General features: G+C 48.8%; 1 protein-coding gene across 4 annotated transcripts in view; it reads left to right on the top strand.

Annotated features, from left to right (window-relative positions):
* GPR161 (G protein-coupled receptor 161) overlaps positions 1–20,319 on the top strand; it is a 56,796-nt gene that overhangs the window by 25,816 nt on the left and 10,661 nt on the right. For all 4 annotated transcript variants that reach the window (XR_015553829.1, XM_087437622.1, XM_004425074.3 and 1 more), the window contains exons 2-4: positions 4,035–4,452; positions 12,437–13,161; positions 19,086–19,190. Coding sequence is in view for 3 of the 4 variants with exons in the window: in XM_087437622.1 (XP_087293748.1) it covers positions 4,035–4,452; positions 12,437–13,161; positions 19,086–19,190 (1,248 nt within the window). In the remaining variant the exon portion in view is untranslated. The remainder of the gene's footprint in view (positions 1–4,034; positions 4,453–12,436; positions 13,162–19,085; positions 19,191–20,319) is intronic.

The raw sequence follows: 20,319 nt of genomic DNA, 5'->3' as shown, positions 1-20,319 counted from the left end.
AGAAACACCAGGCTGACCAAAAAGAGAACACATCAAATCAATTACTTCATATCAAATCAATTACTTCACATCAAATCAGTTACTCACAACATCCACGCCCCACTGCCAGGAGAGCCCTGTCAATCGACGCGGCTGGGCAAGGATCACACGTCCTGGGCAAGGCATCCCTTCCACAGGTGGAACTCTCACTAGGGCTCAGTTTCCAGCAGTTTTTATACCATCAGTAATTTTCAGAGTAAGCAATTACAGAGTTTGCAGAGCAAGCATTTAGTGTTTCCATGCACAAATGGTTATCAGTGGCGTACGTGCACTGAGCCCCCTGGCTAACGTCCCAGCCCAGTAGTTGTGTACGTGCATTGTTCTCTTTGGTTATCGTCCTAGCCCGGCACAGATGGCCAGTCCATTCCAGGCTACGACGCTCCAAGAGCCTTGAAATGTTACAACTTGCAACTCTCTCCGTGGGAGAAGGGCCAGTTCCCGGGAAAAGGCCAGTTCCCACCACACAGAAAGCAGCTTTGTATTTCTTTTTGTGCTGGTGGCTGTAGGTCGATGGAGCGGCCAAACATGGCTGTACTCATGTCAAGACAGCGTGTATACCCAGTTGCTCTACACTCAAAATAGTTGTGAGATTACAACACCATTAACAATGTCTAAGTCAACCTAGGAGTTGTTTTGTTTATGGAATACATACCATTAAGGGTTTACAGTCAAAATACTGTATTTTAAAAGCTGCTTGACTTAATTATTCTCTTTGTATGGTTATGTTATCAATCTAATATACAGTTGGGCTTATGTTTTTCTGTTTGCAATCAATTTATGTTCACTTTTTGCATCCATTTTAATTTTTTTTAAGTATGTAAAATATTTACAGGGTTCAAAAATCAAAACTGTAAAAAGTATTTAGAGACATTTTACTTCCATCTGTATCTTAGTTTCTGGTTATCTTGCCTGTTTTCTTTTTGCATAAGTAAACATATATTTATGTATATTTATGTGCAAATGTATTCTTATTTTCCCTTCTCACATATTGCCAATTTTTTTTTTCACAACTAATGCCTCAATGAATTAAAAAACCTTGTGCATCTTTTATTTCATATTATGGACTTCTATCTTCAAGGTAAATACCTAGAAATGGAATTGCTGGGTCAAAGGGTACATGCATAAGGTGTTTTGTTAGGTCTTGCCAGATTCCGCTTCACAGGGCTGATCCGTTTTGCAGGCCCGTTGGGGGTGTGGGAGAATGCCTGTCTCCCCACAGCCGTACCAACAGAGAGTGCAGCCAAGCTTTTAGAGTTTTACTGGCCTGAAAAGAAAGAAATGGTGTCTCAGTGTAGTTTTAATGTCCATTTCTCTTATTTTGAATGAAATAGGGCATCTTTTCATATGTTTAAGTACCATTGGCATATCTTTTTCTATGAATTCTCTGTTTATGTCTTTCCCCCCCCAGTTTTACTGTGATATAATTGACACATAACGTCATATAAGTTTAAGGTGTACAACATAATAATTTGATATATATTTTATTTTATATATATATATATAGAGAGAGAGAGAGAGAGAGAGAGAGAAAGAAAGAAATGATTACCACAATAGGTTTAGTTAACATCCATCACCTCACATGGCTACAAATTTTGTTGTTGTTGTTTATGTCTTTTATCCACTTTTCTGTTTTTTTTCATCTTTCTCAATTTTTTAGGAATTCTTTGTAAATTAGAATGACTAGTCCTTTTTCTGTGATATAACTTGTAAGTATTTTCTCCCATTTTGTCATTGTCTAATGACTGAAAGTCTGTTCTCTTAACTGCTGTGTTATCACTTGTGCAGCTGAGAATAATATGCTTATGTAGGACCTTATTTTGAGACACCAATTAATTTACTTATAAGAGTTAACAAAATGCAGAACTCACAAAAGAAAGACAAATCCCAGAAATATCCTTACAAAGGCACAGACGTAGAAGGCATGCCTATAAAGTATATTCATGGCACAAAGCTGGAGTAACTAACATATTGCATAACTGAATCATGTAAAATTCAGAATATTTTAGCAGCCTGGAAATATGGGCCAAAATGCACAGAATGAAATTTAGTGAAATAGTAGTTTGTATTTAGGCTCAAAAACATTAATTCCGTAAGTTCAAGATTGAGGACACCTGCCTTCACAGAAATTCATATGTGTATAAACTTTGAGTTTTAGTTGACCACACACTTATATAGGCCCAACAGAGTGATATAGTTGCTAAAAGAAAATGCATTCTTTTTTTTGTTTTTTGTGAGGAAGATTAGCCCTGAGCTAACATCTGTTGCCAATCCTCCTCTTTTTGGTGAGGAAGACTGGCCCTGAGCTAACATCCGTGCCCATCTTCCTCTGCTTTATATGGGACGCCACCACAGCATGGCTTGACAAGCCGTGCATTGGTGCGTGCCTGGGATCCGAACCTGTGAACCCTGGGCCGCCAAAGTGGAGCATGTGCACCTAACCACTGCGCCACTGGCCGGCCCCTGAGAAAATGCATTCTTAAGAGTGAATGGTAGGAGGAAATTATCCTGATCATGGAGAAAACTGCCCCCTTGTACTTGACACTCACCAGACCACGTCCAGAATGGTACGTCCGGTTTTGGGGACCACAAATCAAGAGGGTCGTAGACATTGTGAGCAAGTCCAAAGCAGAGTTAGTGAAGGGTCTAGAAGTCATATCAGGAGCCTGGGAGATTTAATCTAATTAAGGGAAAGCAAGTAACTTGTAAAGTATTTGAAGGTTGTCAAGTCAAGGAGGGATTTGAATTATTTGGTCCTGCTCAAGCAAGCGCACCTAGGATCTGTGGTGATAACCTATAATGGTCAGGTTCACTATTAAGGGAAACTTTCTAACTGGCATTTAGGACTGCTGGTAAGGGGAGAGCTGCCTTCTTAACCTACCAGCTCCCTGTGGCTAAACGTATTTGGATAGAGGTGTCAGGTCAACCGGCGGGGGAAGGGGGGGTGCTGTGGGGAAGGAAGGTTCTGCTGCCCTGTGCAGGCAGTGTAGGCACCGGGGTTCTTGTGGTCTGCCTCAGGGAAAGCAATCTTTTCTTTCTTTCTGGTATCTTCTGTTGGGAACAAGAGCAGGTGGGGGGAGTGATCTGTGGGATTTTTTTGACTGATTAAAGTAGATGAAAATTTTGGAGAAACATTTGTAGGATTTAATGTTAAAATGTGTCAACCTTGAGTTTTAGCCAGGATCTCGAGCCAGCGTCCTGACAACAGAGACTGCACCTTGTGGAGAATGGTATCTGTGGGCCAAGACCTCAACCTGTGCCTCCACTGACCGTTTATAGTTAGTGCTTGCACCCTGGCCCTCCCTCACCATGTCTCACGAGAGCCGCTCACGATATCTCAGTGTGAATTGTACTGATTTGAACTTTGCTCAGGGACCTCGGAATAGTCCCTGTGGTCATCTTGTTGTCTCTGATGGGCACACGAATCAACTGGGGGTGAAACCAAAATGCAGGTTCTGAGTCTGTGAGTCAGAGGTGGGCGTGAGGTTCTGCATCTCTCGTAAGCCCCAGGCGATGCTCATGCTGCTGCTTCGGGGACCACCCGGAGTTGCCAGGGGCCGAAAGCACAGTGCACAATGCATCCCCCACAGACCTCGCCACAGCATCACCTGCCCTCTGCTTGTTTAAAATGCAGATTCCTAAACTGAACCTCTGCTCCCTGGGGCCAGAGTCTCTAGTGGTGGAGCCGAAGAATCAGCTCTTCCAGCTGGCACTCCAGGTGATTCTTAAGTACGTTCCGTTAATGGTTTTAAACTGCTGGCCTTGGGAAAGTTGATAGGGAGGTTTAACTAGAGGAACGCATCGTCTGAGGGGACACGTTGAGTTGCACACAAAGTTGATTGTGGAAATAGGCCACTTATGTAGCTTGAGTGGGGAAGACTGGCTGAGAGTCTCTGGACCGGGGGGTGACCTGGGTCCTCAGCTGCTCCTCTGTAAAGTGCATATGATATGACTTGACGAATCTTTTCCTGTGCCCTGGTCTTACTTTGTTTTTCCAGTCATCCAGCATGTTCTGCCCACCCCACACCGAGGCGCACTGACCATGAGCCTCAACTCCTCCCTCGGCCACAGGAAGGAGCTGAGTAACCTCACCGAGGAGGAGGGTGGTGAAGGGGGTGTCATCGTCACGGAGTTCATCGCTATCATTATCATCACCATTTTTGTCTGCCTGGGCAACCTGGTCATCGTGGTCACCTTGTACAAGAAGTCCTACCTCCTCACCCTCAGCAACAAGTTCGTCTTCAGCCTGACCCTGTCCAACTTCCTGCTGTCCGTGTTGGTGCTGCCTTTCGTGGTGACCAGCTCCGTCCGGCGGGAATGGATCTTTGGTGTGGTGTGGTGCAACTTCTCCGCCCTCCTCTACCTGCTGATCAGCTCGGCCAGCATGCTCACCCTCGGAGTCATTGCTGTCGACCGGTAAGCTGGCCTCAGACGTAGAGAACTGAGGAATGTGTGCAGAGGGGGATCCTGAGTGACCCTCTGCTCTGTGACTTTCCAGCTGTCTTAGTTCCTTTGCAGAGTGTCGGGGGTCTCTGCTGGGAGAGGAGAAGACAGCAGAGCTCTGCCTCTTCTCCCATCTCCCATCCCTTCAGCCAGAGCCCCTCTGATTTATCTGATCTGTATTGCATATAGTTTTATCTTTTTAAAAGAGGCTCTATTGCTTAAAAAAAAAGTTCTGGAAACCTCTGATTCTCAGTTTCTAGATGAGGAACAGAAGCTGGGAAGCTGTCATGTCAGAGGGCTTATTAGGTCCAGGTCTTTCCCAATGTGCTGCCTGCTGTCTGTTGCTTTGGTTTGGGCCAGAACCAGACTGGGGAGCCCAGAGAGGAAGCACTGTCACTCCTCTGCAGAATAGGGGCCTTAAAAATCAGCTCAGTCCAGGACGGAAGGAGAGCAAGGGAAGGAAGATAACCCAGGGAATAAAGACAGTGGCACCTGGAGAGATGGTGTGCACTTTTAAAAATCTGGGTTGTCCCTCCCCGAGGTATAGCTGGCTCAAAGAGTAAGAAATGGTGCTGCTAGATATCGCTCCTCAGCGATATCTAGCAAGTTCTTTCAGCTTCTGCAGTGTGCTGTCAGATTTAGTTGTGTGAGTCTTGCAGGCTTTGACAGCAGGTTTCCAACCCTTAGATTCATCTTGTTCATTAGGATTTTGCTGATGGTCACTTCATTCCTCACAGGCAAGGGTTTGGCTTCACGAGGGCAGAGGGTGTAGGTTCAGGTTATGTGTGATTTGGGGAGGAAGCTGGCAGTGGAGTCAGGGGAAACACAGAGGGGTCTGGCCAGGGGTGTTGTCACTGGGTGACACAAGTCCCCTGGCTCCCTTGGGCCCATCAATTTTTTGGCTGAAGGTGGTGTCTGGATTGTCCATCCAGAGTGCAGGCCTCTGCTTGGCCCAGGGCCGGAATCCCGTTGGCTCTCTGCGTCTGTGGGGAACGTAGAGTGGAGGAGGCAATTGGTCAGAACTAGTCAGGTAGCTCTTCTAAATATCTTTTTTTCCGCCAATAATAAAAGTAATACAGAACATATGAAGAATAAAATAAGAAATAGCCATAATCCCACCAATCAGAAGCAATCACTGTTCATGTTTTTAGTATATCTGCCTCTAGTCATTTTTGGCTGCACACAGTAAATTTTTAAAATCGGCTCACGGCACATGTGACCCTCTTTGTCACTTAACAAGCAGTTATGAACATTTTCTCCCACCTGCCAATGTCCTTTGACAGCGTGATTTTTAATGGTTACGTGGTAGCCCCTCCTGTGGCTGTAGTAGTGTAATTTATTTTTACATTCTCCTGTGAGCTTACTGTCACGTATAGTACTTCTGAGGACCGTGTATGTTTGTGGAATTGTTGTCTTTTCAGTAAGAGTAAACACACTTGCAAGATTCTTACGTATCAAAGGCAGGTTGCCCTTCAGAAGGTTGTGCAGACTTTTACTCCAGCACCATTTGTCAGCATTCTACCAAGACTGATTGTGTAAGGTTAAAAAAAGAATTGGAAGTTTGTTGGCAGTGGGGAAGAATGGGATCTTATTGTTTTTTTAAAAATCACTGATTTTTGAATGTCTCTTCCCAGGCCCTGGGTCCTGTGGAACATAGAGTGAGGGCAAACAGCTCAGAGCAGAGCAGGGGCATTGGTTTTTAAGTGCCTCTCGCAGGGCTGTCTCTATCTGGATGCTCGGTAATTAGAGCCAGCTGTCTGCAGCTGCAGCTCTAGGAGGCTGTAAGTTGCTTGCTTGGATCTGGGGTCTAGATCAGCGAGAGAGAGATTTTTCACCAGAAAGCATGACAAATCCTCAAACCATGCCATCAAAATGCATCATCCAGGGAGGGTTACCTCTTTCAGTGCCTTATTCTTTCCTGCTGGGAATATTTGTCGGATGTCTGTTCTGTGAAAGGCCGTGTGCTAAATCCTTGGTCGGTAGGCTACGAGTGTGGACGGGACACAGACTCTGCCTACCAGGAGTTGACAGTTCGTGGCAGAGGCAGCCCTGTGAGTGCTGACATGAACACAGAGCAGAAACGACCACCTTGACAGCTCCACTTGCTGCTTCCGATGGCGGGGCAGGGCGCTGTGGGAAAGGTGGCATTTGAGCTAAGTCCTAACAGTGAGTAGGCTCTTGCGGGCATGGAAGAGGTGGAACGGGCCCTTCTGACTGAAGGAGCAGCCTCCATTTATTAATTCGATACACAATTAATGAGCACCTAATGTATGCCTGGTACAGTGGTTGGTGCTGGGATCACCCAGCTGAATAAGATGAATAAACGTGCTGAGGAATTCACAGTGTAGGGGAGAAGGACGTGTGATCAGATAATTTTAGGATCATATGATGTGTATATGATGCCAGTATGTTTAAGGTACTGTGAGAATGCAGAGGAAAGAGCAAGACAACGTGGTGAAAATGCAGGGCATGTGTGCTGACCCAGCTGGAGACCAGGGGAAATGGCTCTGAATGGAAGAGGTGACATGTATGAACAAGTTGGCACCACATTCATCCCACTAGGGCTTTAATCCAGGCACCACAGGCCCCACGACCTGGCCCCGGGGTCACCCTGTGATGAGCTGTGAGTTGGGGAAGGACTTCTGCATCACTGTGATGATGACAAGTTATCAAGGCCTGGTTATCTTTGGAAAGTGGTTCATTTCCTCCTGCAAGCACAGCGGGAAGGATTCATAGTGCTTTGGCCAGATCTTTATGACTGTGATGTATAGACTGCTGTAAAATTTGGTATCCTCAAATAATTTCATGGCAGATGCAATTGATTTTTTATTCTTGGTCATTCATGTGGCTTAAAAATACAAATTGACTGGACCAGTTAACTTGATCACATTCATATAAATGACCACCGTTTGACCAGGTATTTATATGCTCCTTCCTCTGACATCTTTTTTTCAGCAAATTAATTTTACTTGATGTTAATTTTGGAGGTCACATATTTGCCCTCTATGTTGGGAACCTAAAGGTGAACCTCATATGTGTGTGAGTGAGTGAGAGAGAGAGGTGGAGACAGAGACAGAGATAGAGACAGAGACAGAGAGAAGTGGAGGGGGTGGGGAGAGGGAGAGAGAGAGAGAGAGGAGAAGGCAGTAGTAAAAGATAAATGAGGAGAGAGGAATACCAGAGAGCATGGGAGTGGAGGAGAGGGATGGGACGTTATTGAGAAAGAAAAAGTGGAGAACAGCAAGGGCAGTGGTCACCGTCTTCACTGAGAAGTGTTTGGTGCTGATCACTTGTGAGGCATTGCACTCGGCTATTAATCAACATTTATCCCAGCTAATCCTCACCACAACCCTATTAGCCCCCATTTTGCAGATGAGCAAAGTGAGGTTTTGTAAACTTGCCTGAGGCCACATGGCTGGTAAGTAACTCGCCCAGTTCTGAGATGCTAAGGGCTGGGCCCTTGATCGTTACACGATACTGCAAAGTCAGCTGTCAGTCAAATCCACAACAGTCAGTTTAGCTAACTGTTGGGTTAGCTAAACAGGGTTTCTCAACCACAGCACTATTGACATTTGGGGCTGGATCATTCTTTGGTGAGGAGTGGTCCTGTGCCCTGTAGGATGTTTAGCAGCATCCCTGGCCTCTACTCACTAGATGCCAGTAGTGCCTCCCCAGTTGTGACAACCCGAATGTCTCCAGACATTGCCACATGTCCCGAGGGGGACAGATCGTCCCCAGTTGAGAACCCTAGCTAAAGAAATTTGTCAAACTGGTTGGCAGATGAGCCAGAAGAGTCCATCTTGTAGCCCCATGAAGAGAGAGCAGAGGCAGAGTATAAACAGAAGAGCTGAGCAGAGTGAGACTGGCCACTGAAATGTCAGTGTCCTAAACCACATGGAAATAGGTCCAAGTGGGGAATGTCATTCAACCTGGCAAGAACGTTACTGTGAATAAGTCTGTGACGTGCTCACCTCTAGCTTAGCCTTGAAACTGCCGGGGCTCCAGGTCCATTTAAAATATTTCTTATGTCTTCATTCCACACTGGGGTGAATGAAACTCCAGCTCTAAAGATAGTATATTAATAAATGAAAGCAGGGGCTGGCCCAGTGGCGCAAGCGGTTAAGTGAGCGCGCTCCGCTGCGGCGGCCTGCGGTTCACCGGTTCGGATCCTGGGCGTGCACTGACACACCGCTTGTCAAGCCATGCTGTGGTGGCGTCCCATATAAAGTGGAGGAAGATGGGCACGGATGTTAGCCCAGGGCCGGTCTTCCTCAGCAAAAAAGGAGGAGGATTGGCAGATGTTAGCACAGGGCTGATCTCCGCACACACACAAAAAATAAATAAAATAAATGAAAGTAGCTAGAACTATGGATGGTTAGTTGTAGTGAAGAAAATTGCTAGTGCTATCAGGAGACCGTTCAACGTAAGTGAACGTGTTCACCTCGAGGTAGCGGTAGTTGGCTTAGATTTTGTTCGTGTTTTTAGTGAAGGCATCTTATTAAAAACGGGGGTTATCAGAGTGATTGGTCTCATAGCAGGGGAGCCGAGGATTGGAGCCCCTGTGTGTGTTGCAACTTTACAGTTACACGTGACATCAGGAAAGCCTCTTTTGGGACCAGGGGTCGTGCTTGGGCTTATGTCCAAAAATGAGTTTTTGGAGAAAAGATCGAGAGCTTCAGAAGACAGTTAAGAGTATGGAAAACAAAGGAAATCCCTCTATGTTGCCTGCATTCACCTGCGGGGGAAGAGGGGGTTGCTTTTTTCCTGTATTTTCCTTTGAACCTGCGAGTAGCCCTAAATGAGGCTTAAGTTTAAAAAGTGAAATTTCAAATCTATGACATCCATTTTTTTGGGTGGTCAGATGTGGAAATGTTCTGTATCTTGATAGAGATGTAGATTTGTGCATTTTTAATATATATAAATTTTACCAAAAAACCTCCCTAAAACCAAAGTAACCTCTGGTGGGTGTGGATATATATGGGGGTTCTTCTGACTCGAGGAAACTGGCGGCTCAGGGGCCAGCACCACCCTTCCGGTTGTCGTGTTGGGACTTGGGCCTCAGGACTCAGCTGGGAGAAATCCTGTCGCACTGCAATTGTTCACTCTCAGAAGCTTAGTCAGTGAGTGATGGACATACCATTTGTTACAGTAAAGGAGAAGTCTTGCATAAAATCATAATAATAACTGGGTGTTGAGAATAGCCAGAAGCATGTGTTGCAAAGGACAGCATATTAATATAATTATGTTTACAACTGCCAAAACAGGGTTGGTCAAAGGAGCCAGAGACAGTTAACATTCCCCAAGCCCGGCCTCCCACGCCCAGCTGTACTGTCGCCCCTGAGGTGTCTTCAGGTCAGAGGGCCTGCACACTTTTTGAAGGGGCAGAGAAAAGTAGAAATCTCAAGTTCTTTATAAAAGTGAAGGGAACTTTGAGCCAGCCCTGCTGGCCTAGCGGTTAAAGTTCGGTGTGCTCTGCTTCAGTGGCCTGGGTTCAGTTCCTGGGCACAGAACCACACCACTCGTCTGTCAGTAGCCATGCTGTGGTGGCGGCTCATGTAGAAGAGCTAGAAGGACTTACAACTAGAATATACAGCTATGTACTGGAGCTTTGGGGAGGAAAAAATAAAAATAAAAAGAGAGGAAGATTGGCAACAGATGTTAGCTCAGGGCAAATCTTTTCCAGCAAAAAAAAAAAAAAAGAAAGCAGAAGCCAGCTGACAACTGAGCTGTTAAAAAAAAAGAAAGTGAAGGAAACTTGCCGGAAGCACTCCCCAGTCCCACCCAAGCAAACTCCCCTCACATTTTATTTGCCTAGATGATGTCACACAGGTTTTGCCTAGATGATGTCACACAGGTCAGTGTCTCAGCCCGTCACCTGACAAGGGGTGGAAGACCACCAGAATGGCCTGATTCATCCCCCAGGACTCAGAAGGACCCAGCGTCCCCTGTGGTCATGGCAGTTTTGCAGGAGCACGAATAAGATGGGGTTCTGTCCTCAAGAAGGAAGGGGGAAGGGTTGGTGGACTGGCGAGGACCAAGCTCTGCCCCTACTGCCATGTAAAGAGGAGGCAACCATCCAGGCCTTTCCCTCACTCTAGACCATTCCATCCGTGGAGCAGACCTGTGCTGGAGGTTGTGTGATTCTCATTTACAGGTGAAGGAACTGAAGCTCTGAGAGGTTAAGTCAGCTCCCCAAGGTCACATGGCTAGGAGACGGCAGAGCTGCCACCTATACCCAGAGATTTTCAACTGCAAAGCCATGCTGCTTTCGCTGGGCTGCATGGCCTTTGCAAGATGCAAAGCCAGATACCAGCGTGAGACGGTAATCGCTGCACCCAGGTCACGTGCAGTGATTCTGTAATCCACACCACGATCACGGTGGGATCCTCTCCTTGGGTCGCACACCCCCACATGCTGTCTTTCCAGCTTAGATCTTGGCCAGGGCTCCCTGCTCAAGGTCAGCAGCGCCAGGCTTACCTCTGATTAGAGGGGCCTTCATGGGGGGTGTAGACTGAGCTCCCCTGTGAGAGTCGGCTCAGGCAGCACGTGGCAGTTCGGGCTGTGGCCTCTTCCCTGAGCTGCTGGTGCCCAGCGGTGACTCAGGAAGGTGGAGAAGGTGGCTTCATAGGTGACGTGTGAGACTTGTAGCCACAGTCGTTTCCTAATGTCCTGCCTGTACCGGGCAGCATCAGTGTAGCCACCCCTGTCCCTACTATGCGTTGCCCGCATGGGGAAGCCTGTTCATTAAACAGCATTTCTCTCAGAGAAAACATCTGGGTAGGGGGTGCTGGTGTGCTTTCAACCCTGTGGTCTAAATCCTCCCACCCATTCCAGTTAAAGGGTCAGTCCTTAGCTGGCCAACCAGGCTCGGCACACCCCGGCCCCCGGCCCTGTGGCCTCTCATCTCCCCGCTCCTCCTGTGCTCCGCGCCTGCCCGGGGGAGCTCCGTGTAGCTTCCCGTTGAGCCCGTGCTCGGTCACATCTCCACGCCTCGCCAAGGCTGGCTTTCTGTCTTGGCTGCTCCTGGGCCAGTGCCTCTGATGTTTTGGGACCCAGGTTTGCGTGCATCTCCTCCAGGAAGCCCGCCCTGGCCCTGCAGTCTGGATCAGGTGCCCCGCCAGTTTGAATCAGTAGCTCTCCAAACCTTACTCCTTCATAACAAAGTGGAGGGATTAGGAACCACCCCTGGCTGTGGACTCCGGAACAAGATGGTTTGCAAGGAATTGCTGGCACGTGCATTGGGGACTGTAGGTCAGAATGCCTGGGTATGTATCTTGTTTCTTCCGCTTATCTGGGACAGGTTCTTGATCTTTTCTCTGCTTTGGTGTCCTCATCTGTAAAATGAGGATAGTGATAATACCCATCGCTTCGAACAGTTGTGAGGATTAAACACAGCCCTTCCACTCCAGACTCTCTCACTCTGCTCATGTGCCTCCTTCCCCCCATCTTCTCACCCGTATTTCCAGTGCAGAGCACAGCGCTTGGCACCAGCAGGCCTGCAGTAAACATTCATTGAATGAATGCCATAGTCCTTAGGTATTGTTCTGGTTTTTAATGACCCTCTGAAAACTGATCTAAGTGGATTAATGTCAGCAACACGGACGTGACCTGACTTGATGCTGATCCCTCGGGACTCCTGTAGATGCCTCAAGACTGACCGTACCCCCAAATATGGATGGGCTTTGGCACGGTGACTTGGAAACAGGACTGCGTGAGCCCTCTGTTCTTCCTGGCGTCCAGGTCTTCCCTGATGAAGAACCGCACAGAGCTGTGTGACATGGCACATGTCCAGGGAGAGCTGGGAGAAGGGGCTACTTTGAGAAGTATTCACCCCATGTCTGGGTTGGATGAGAGAAATTCAACAGGGCTCCCTGCCTAGGAAAACAGTGGGTGCCCATCCTGGTGTGTTTTCTCTATTTTGACTTCTCTCTCTCACCTCCCTCCATCCTATTTCTAGCTACTATGCTGTCCTGTACCCCATGCTGTACCCCATGAAGATCACGGGGAACCGAGCCGTGATGGCACTTGTCTACATCTGGCTTCACTCTCTCATCGGCTGCCTGCCACCTCTGTTTGGTTGGTCATCGGTGGAGTTTGACGAGTTCAAGTGGATGTGTGTGGCTGCGTGGCACCGGGAGCCTGGCTATACTGCCTTCTGGCAGATCTGGTGTGCTCTGTTCCCCTTTCTCGTCATGCTGGTGTGCTATGGCTTCATTTTCCGCGTGGCCAGGGTCAAGGCACGCAAGGTGCACTGTGGCACCGTGGTCATCGTGGAGGAGGACGCCCAGAGGAATGGGAGGAAGAACTCCAGCACCTCCACCTCCTCTTCGGGCAGTAGGAGGAACGCCTTTCAGGGTGTGGTCTATTCGGCCAACCAGTGCAAAGCCCTCATCACTATCCTGGTGGTCATCGGTGCCTTCATGGTCACCTGGGGCCCCTACATGGTTGTCATTACCTCGGAGGCCCTCTGGGGGAAGAACTATGTCTCCCCGACCCTGGAGACCTGGGCTACCTGGCTGTCCTTTACCAGCGCCATTTGCCACCCCCTGATCTATGGACTCTGGAACAAGACAGTTCGCAAGGAACTACTGGGCATGTGCTTTGGGGATCGGTATTACCGGGAACCGTTTGTGCAGCGGCAGAGGACTTCCAGACTCTTCAGCATTTCCAACAGGATCACAGGTAACTTGTCAGGAAAGGGCTGCCCATCCTCAGGTAGGTGTAGCCTGTGGCCGTCTTAGGGGCTCTGACATGTTGATAGGTGGCGTCTCAGACACTGTGGCCTTAAGGCTCAAAGCACAGGTTTCCTTTAGAGAAAGAACATCCCGGAGTGTCCAGTGTGATTCCCAAGAAGCTTTCCTGAGCTCAGCAGCTCAAGGCAGGGGACACCAGAGTTCAGAAACCCATCTTCTGTCACCCCAGCCATGGCCCACTGGCCTCGAGAATATAGTTACTTCTATCTAGAGAAAAAGAACCTGTGCATTGGACCAGACTACCTTCTCCTGTTGGCCAATCCTTTCCTTTTGGTGTTCTTTAAAGCAGAGTCCTCTTTAGAGTGCTCCCTCCCCTTCTCAGCTGCTCGGCTCTGAACATACTCCTCCTTGGGCCTTTCATCACAGTCAGTGGTTTCCTCGTATTGTCCCTAGTAATTCAGGGGTTGTCAATGCCAAGCCTCAGCCCTCCACCGCGCACTGAAATGTCACTCTCTTGTCTAGATGCAAAGCAGCTCCTCCATCTGGTAATTGATTTCAGAGCTAAGAAGTTTCTGCAGACAATCCGATCACCTTTAATGAGACCCAGAGGAAGTACTCTAATCAGGGATAGATCTTTTTAAACCTTTTTCTTTTGAAATAATTTTAGATTTAGAAAAGAGTTGGAAAAATAGTGCAGAGAATTCCCATCCACCCAGCTTCTCCTAGTGTTAACATCTTGCCTAACTGCGCACAGTTATCAAACCCAAGACATTAACATTGGTGCAGTGCTATTAGCTACAGACTTGATTTAGATTTCACCCATTTTTCCATTAATGTCCTTTTTCTTTGTCTTCTTCAGTCTTTGACAAGTCTTTGTTCTTTTCTTGTCTTCCATGGCATTGACACTGTTGTAGAGTACTGGTCAGGGCTTTTGTAGAATGCCCCTCAGTTTGTGTTTAGCTGATGTGATCTCAAGATTAGAATCAGGTGATACATTTTTGGCAAGAATATTGTGGGGGTGATCATATGTCAGTATGTCTTATTACTAGTTAATGTTACCCTTGACCTCTTGGTGAAATCTGCTTAGGCTGCTATAACAAAATACCATAGACGGGCAGCTTAAACAACAGACATTTATTTCTCATAGTTCAGGAGTCTGGAAGTCTGAGATCAGGGTGCCAGCATGGTTGGGTTCTGGTGAGGGCCCTCTTCTTGGCTGTCTTTTTGCTGTGTCCTCACATGGTGGGGGTGGTGGGGAGGATGGGAGAGAGCAAGCTCTCTGGTCTCTTCTTATGAGGACTCCACCCTCATGACCTCATCTAAACCTAATTACCTCCCAAAGGATCCACATCTGAGTATCAACACATTGGGGTTAGAGCTTCAATAGAAGAATTTGGAGGAGACACGGACATTTAGTCCATACAGTTAAGGTGATGTCTGCCCGGTTTCTCCACTGTTGAGTCACTATTTTTTTCCATTGAAATTAATAAATACAACAGAGGAGATACTCTGAGGCTATGCAGCTATCCTGTTTCTCCCTCAGCCTTCGCCCACTATTTTCCGCATGCCTCAGTGTATCTCGCCTCCAGCAGTTATTGCTGTAGTGTTCTCATGAGGAAGTAGCTGGATTTTTAGGGTCGTATTTGAGGGAGATGATCACCTGGATGAGCTTTTGGAAGAGAGGTTTTGAGGGCACTTATCAGATCATATTTACGGAAGGAGCCAGTTCAGACTGCAGTTCTAATCTCTTGCTGGATGACTTTGGGCAACTAAAACCACTCAAGTTAATTTTTTGTCTTCATGAAGTAGAGAGGTCTTCCACCTTCTCTCTCAAGAGGGTGGAAAGAAATAAGAACTCTTAATTATCATGAATACTCAGTGGTAGTGATGACAAGAGATCTTTTCCATGTGGCAATTAAACAAACCAACATCACTGATTTATTTCACGGACTGATGGAGTGTTACTTCTTGAGAGAGGAAAGAATTCTGGGACTTTTTATTTTGACCATAGGAGAAAAAAATCACTCTGGATCCCAGTATTTTAACCACTGAAATGCCCATCCCCTGCCACTGGCAAGACCATGTTTCCAAGTATGACTTGTGAGCCAAGAGTGCATTCAGGGTCTGGTTTCATTTTACTGATTAACTTACTTGTTCAGATTTTGTAAAATCACTTATCTTCTGGGCAAAAAATATTAAATGTTTTCCATTCCAATGAAGTTAAGAATGAGGAAGGGCAAAAAATGAGGAAAGAGAATGGAGGAGGAGAGGGTAGACAGAACAAAAAGAAACATCTGCTTTTTGGGCCAAGATTTTCCATGCAAGTCACTTGTGATTATCCTAGAAGAGTTCATGAGACTGTGAAAACAGGCGGAAAACACCAGCTGTGGTTGGGTTGGCAAGTCCAAGGCAGCTGGCAATCTCCTCCTCATTGAGGGAAAGGCAGTCTTGTGGGATGTTTTTGGGTTGAAGAGCACGTGGGATGGTGGGTTCTGAGTTGTTGGCCTTCTCCAGGATTGGGAGCTGGAGGGTCACTGTTGTCTCTTCCCCGAAGGTCCTGATCTCAGGAGAAGGCCAGTAGCATCAGTAAGAGTCTTGGAAACAGAGCAGAATGCAGTGCTCACCCCAGCCCCACACCCCACCCTGTCCATGGCAGGAATGCCGACTGTCTTTCTGATCAGGAGGGAGAACCCTGGCCTCCACCTCCTCCCCTGGTTCCTCTGGCTAAGCCTGGGCTGACCAAACTCTGGTCTAGTGCCCTCTGTGGGCATGACTTGGATCTGCAGAAGACTCCTAAACCCAGATCGGCTTTCCCTCCCCAGCCTGATTCTGGGCCACCTCCCTCACCCCCAGAAAATGCATGTGCTCTAGTGTTAGCACTGGGTAAGAAGGATGATAAGATCTATCCCAAAGTCATCAAGAAATGACTTGGAGGCCCTGTCTTGGTTTCGTTCCTATCTGTTTGCATGAGTACCTGGAAAGTTGTAACCGAAGGAACCGGGACATGGAATTACAAAGTTCCCCAACAGTGCTTATGAGCAAAGGCACAGTGGCATTCTGCAAAGATCTAGAGCTTCCCAGCTGACCCTGGGATGCTAGGAGTTTTATAAACACAATATCATGTTTATTTCATACGTAGATTTCAGCCACAATCAATGGATTTTGGTTTTCTCATTCTGTTAGCCCCAAATGGGGTGCCGGCGATCACTGAGCCACCAAAATACCTTCTGCTTGTGTGGTCTCCTTAGCAGATTCCCACAGGGCTCACCCAGGAATTTAGATCTCCAGGCCACCTCGAGGTTGCCAGGCAGTCCTGCCTCATGTGGATAGGTCAGCCCTGGAGTGGACATTGACTTCTAGTCTAACGGTTGGTCTTAGGACACCCACTGCAAATCCAGAGTGACCCAGGTGGCTACAGGCGATCAGAGCACAGAAGGGGCCTTCGGGAAAAAGGGCAGGCAGCTCTTGCAGCAGCTCTCCCACCAGCAGATCCAGACCTTCACTCGAGCCAGGGCGGCGAGCCCAGGCCCCACCCCCACCCCGGGCTTGCAGGGTGGCTTGGGCATCGTGGGAGGGCAGCCTCTCCAAATGCTGCTCTTGCCTGATGCTTGAAGCTCCTGGAATTGGAGATAGAGCCTTCCCGTTTATCTTCTGGGGAGGAGGACACCAACTCGTATTTACTCAGAGGAAATGCCCCACTCCAGGGCCACCTTTGAGAGGACCGGGCTGGAGGGAGGGAAGGCAACCCCAGGGCCTCTGAATTTTCCTGTCTTGCTTTTCCAAGTTCCTTTCCTGGTGCCACCTAGCTTCTGGTTACTTCAAAGTGCCTGTTTCACCTCAGGATTGCTCCTGTTCTTTTAGCCTCTAAAAGGCACTGGTGACTCTTCTGGCCACCCCCAGCTTCTGACCTAGTCCCTGGGCCTGTTGCTTTGTGTTTTTTAAAAAAAACTTCGTAAAAGGGGTTGGATTGGGCTCAGCCCAGTAGATATATTGTTGTTTCATGTGAAGAAACTCAGGGCAACGGTGCCCACTCGCCAGTGATTAATGCTGGACAAGCAGAATAGCGAGATGCCACCTGGCTGCCCTGTGTCCAGACCTTTTAGCTGAGCCACATCGGTCTGGGTCACATGATTCCTCCCCCTGCTGGATTCTAGGACATGTTTCTGGGGTTCACTGCAGCCTCAGAGATGGTGTCCAAACCCACTGTGGCCACAGCCATCCCAGTTCGCAGTGGATGGTCCCCACAGACCCCCCCTGCCCCCCCCCAGGCCATGCTTGCTGCTGAGCCATAGTCATATTCTGAGGCCAGGACCCTTGGAGGGAATGATCATGTTTGGGGTCTTCTCTGGTACCAGCTCTCTACACACCAGCCTCCAATAAATGGGAAGCCTTCTTGGAAAAGTGAGATTCCCAAATTTCATGAAAGGGAAGTTCTGAGTGAAGCCTGCTCTGCTGTCAGTTACTGCCCTTCCCTCCATGACCATCCTCCTCCTTGACTCTGGGGAAGAAGGGAAAGTGTATGTTCTATCAGCTTGTACCCTCAGAAGAATTAGGATGAAAGTAAAGAATGGAGTCCTCCCCTCTCTCTAAGTGCGCTGTGGGAGACTAGGGGGTGTCCTTTATGGTAGCTCATTAAATCCACTAGGCAGCAGGTCTCGAGAGATGGGAAGAGTTTACCTTTTGTGCCAGATTCTTAAATTCTAGGGGCTCCTTTTTGTTATCTCCGTGGTCTCCATAGCCTCCAGCTCTTTTCTTCATGGATTCATTTTTCTCTCAACTTTCTGAGGATACCCAGTTAGAATTTTTTTGTTTTCTTAAGCTCCCTGCATTGTCTTCCCTGAGATCCGTTTTTTTTCTTTTCTTTCTTTCCTTGTTATTCCCCCCATCTCTGTCTTTCGAGCTAGTGCCTTTCCTTAAATGCCTGGTGATCTTGGCCGTCCTTTCATTGTTAATAACGGGTCACCAGAAAACCCTTGGGAAGCCCTGGGCAGTGGAGCAGGAGGTGCATTGACCAGAGGGTGGTCGGTTGGGCCATTCCACGGGGCGCCCCCTCCCAGTGCCTGCAGGGCTTCCCTCGAGGGCTCCTTGGGTTTCCCTGGGGCAGAGTTCTCCAGTCTCCTGCCCAGGTTGAGGGAGGTAAGGGGACAGGGGTCCCACTGTTAACTCTGTGGACTCGCACTGTGCTGCCTCAGCTGTGCCTGTGTCTCCAAGGCCGGTCCCAGTTCTCTCCCTCCACCCTCCTGCCAGCCTGGGGGCCAGGCGCCAGGAACCTGGACTGGGAAGAGCAGGAGGGGATGCACCGCTCCCGATAGAGATGTTCTGTCGAGCTGCCTGCCTGCAGAGACTCCTGGGCCTCCAATTCCAGAGCTTTCCGGGGCCCTGGGTGAGAACCAGCCTCCTCCTAGGCCTCGCCCACTGCCAACCTCAGCTCTTTCCTGGGTCGGTTTCATTGCCCTCACCTGTACACTTTCCAGCTACAAACATTCTCTCCCCCTCTAGGGTTTAAGCCTCTTTAAAAAAAAAAAAAGTCCCTTTTTGGTATTCCAGTAGGATTTCAGGAGGTAAACATGTACCCACGTTCCGTGTTTAACTGGAAGATCTCCCACGACTGTTGACCTCGCATTTTCTCTCCTACCTGCCTGGTTGGTGTTTACGGTGTCATGAGAGTTTCTCCATTGGGCGACCCAGTGAATCCCATCGCAGTGCATACTCCCCTGGGATAGGAACGAGGGGCAAGATGGGGAAAGCGCAGCTAAGGGCTTCCATCTTTCTGTGGGTAGAGAGCACAACTTGCAAGGGGAACAGAGGACAGGAGAGCGGGAGGTGAGGCCCGTCGGGACGAGCGGAGTGGGAGGGTCGGGGCCACCTTGGCAGCGCGAGGACTGCGCAGTCAGCGCCGGCTTTGCCTTTCAGACCTGGGCCTGTCCCCACACCTCACGGTGCTCATGGCAGGCGGACAGCCCCTGGGGAACAGCAGCAGCACCGGGGACACCGGCTTCAGCTGCTCTCAGGACTCGGGTAAGCCCCCACCTGTCGCGGTTCCGCGATGCCGGGTTGGGAGCTGGGAGGAGGGACGTCCCCCACGGTGCAGGGAAGGGGCATGGGGCGAGTCTAGACTCTGCATTTCCAGCGTTTCTGTGCCTCAGTTTTCTCGTCTATAAAATGGGGATCTCAGTTCCTGTTCTTTTTGCCACATAGGGTTGTTGTGAGATTCAAATTAAGGGAGAGCCTTTGAAAGGTTAAAATGCTAAATGATTGTGCGTTGTTACTGGAATGATAATAACCATCGGCTGGTACAGGCTCTGGAGTCGAGCTGCCTGGTTTTCAGTCTCTGATGGGCTGTGTTATCTTAGGAAAGTTGCTTCATCTCTTTCTAAACCCTCGAGTTTCCCCATTTGTGAAGTGGGGGTGGTAATCCCTATATCAAGGGTAGCTCCAGCAAGATCACGAGGTCAGATACCATCATTCCTTGTCACCATCATTCCACACCCTGCGCCCCTGCCTTCGAGAAACTCGGTCTCCACCACAGGCCTGCAAATCCCCCAGAGGATCGTGCAGACTCGGCCACTCCTCCTCTGAGCAGTGGGCTCCGTGAGTCAGAGCCTGCTCCTGGCTGCCCGTGGGAGCTGAGCGCCCCATCCTGTACCCGCCCAGTGCATTATTGGGCATCTCAGAGGCCCTGGGGAGAGGCACGAGGGCAGAGGCCGGCAGTGTGTGCCCATCCGCCAGACATTCATGGCCCCACATTGCTGAGGAAGCATGGCATCTGTCACCCATCCCGGGCTGGCGATCGTCCATGTGCTGGGTGTGAGGGGAGTGGGGCCCCATCCCGAACACGAAGTAGCGAGCTGGGCGGTGGGTATTTTGCTCTGTGCTCCTCCATCTCCGCTGCTGGGAGCTTTTGAAAACTCCTCCCCACCTGGACCCATGTCTCCTCACCTGAGCCTGTGTCATGGAACTCTGGGGGCCGACCCTGGGCAAGGACCGAGACCAGGCCTTCTGTCAAAGAGAATCTTCCCTGGAAGGAGAATATTCCCTGAGAATGTTCCCTCACCTGGCAGCCCAGCAGGCTGAACCACTTGTCACACTGTCCCCGCTAGCTCCCAAGTCCCTCCTGTGATTTGAAGTAAAGGAAGGTCTCTGTGAC

This window comes from Ceratotherium simum, chromosome 2, assembly GCF_057802395.1.
Source record: "Ceratotherium simum simum isolate JZ-2026a chromosome 2, ASM5780239v1, whole genome shotgun sequence".
NCBI classification, from domain to species: Eukaryota; Metazoa; Chordata; class Mammalia; order Perissodactyla; family Rhinocerotidae; genus Ceratotherium; species Ceratotherium simum.
This window is presented reverse-complemented; position numbering and strand designations above follow the sequence as displayed.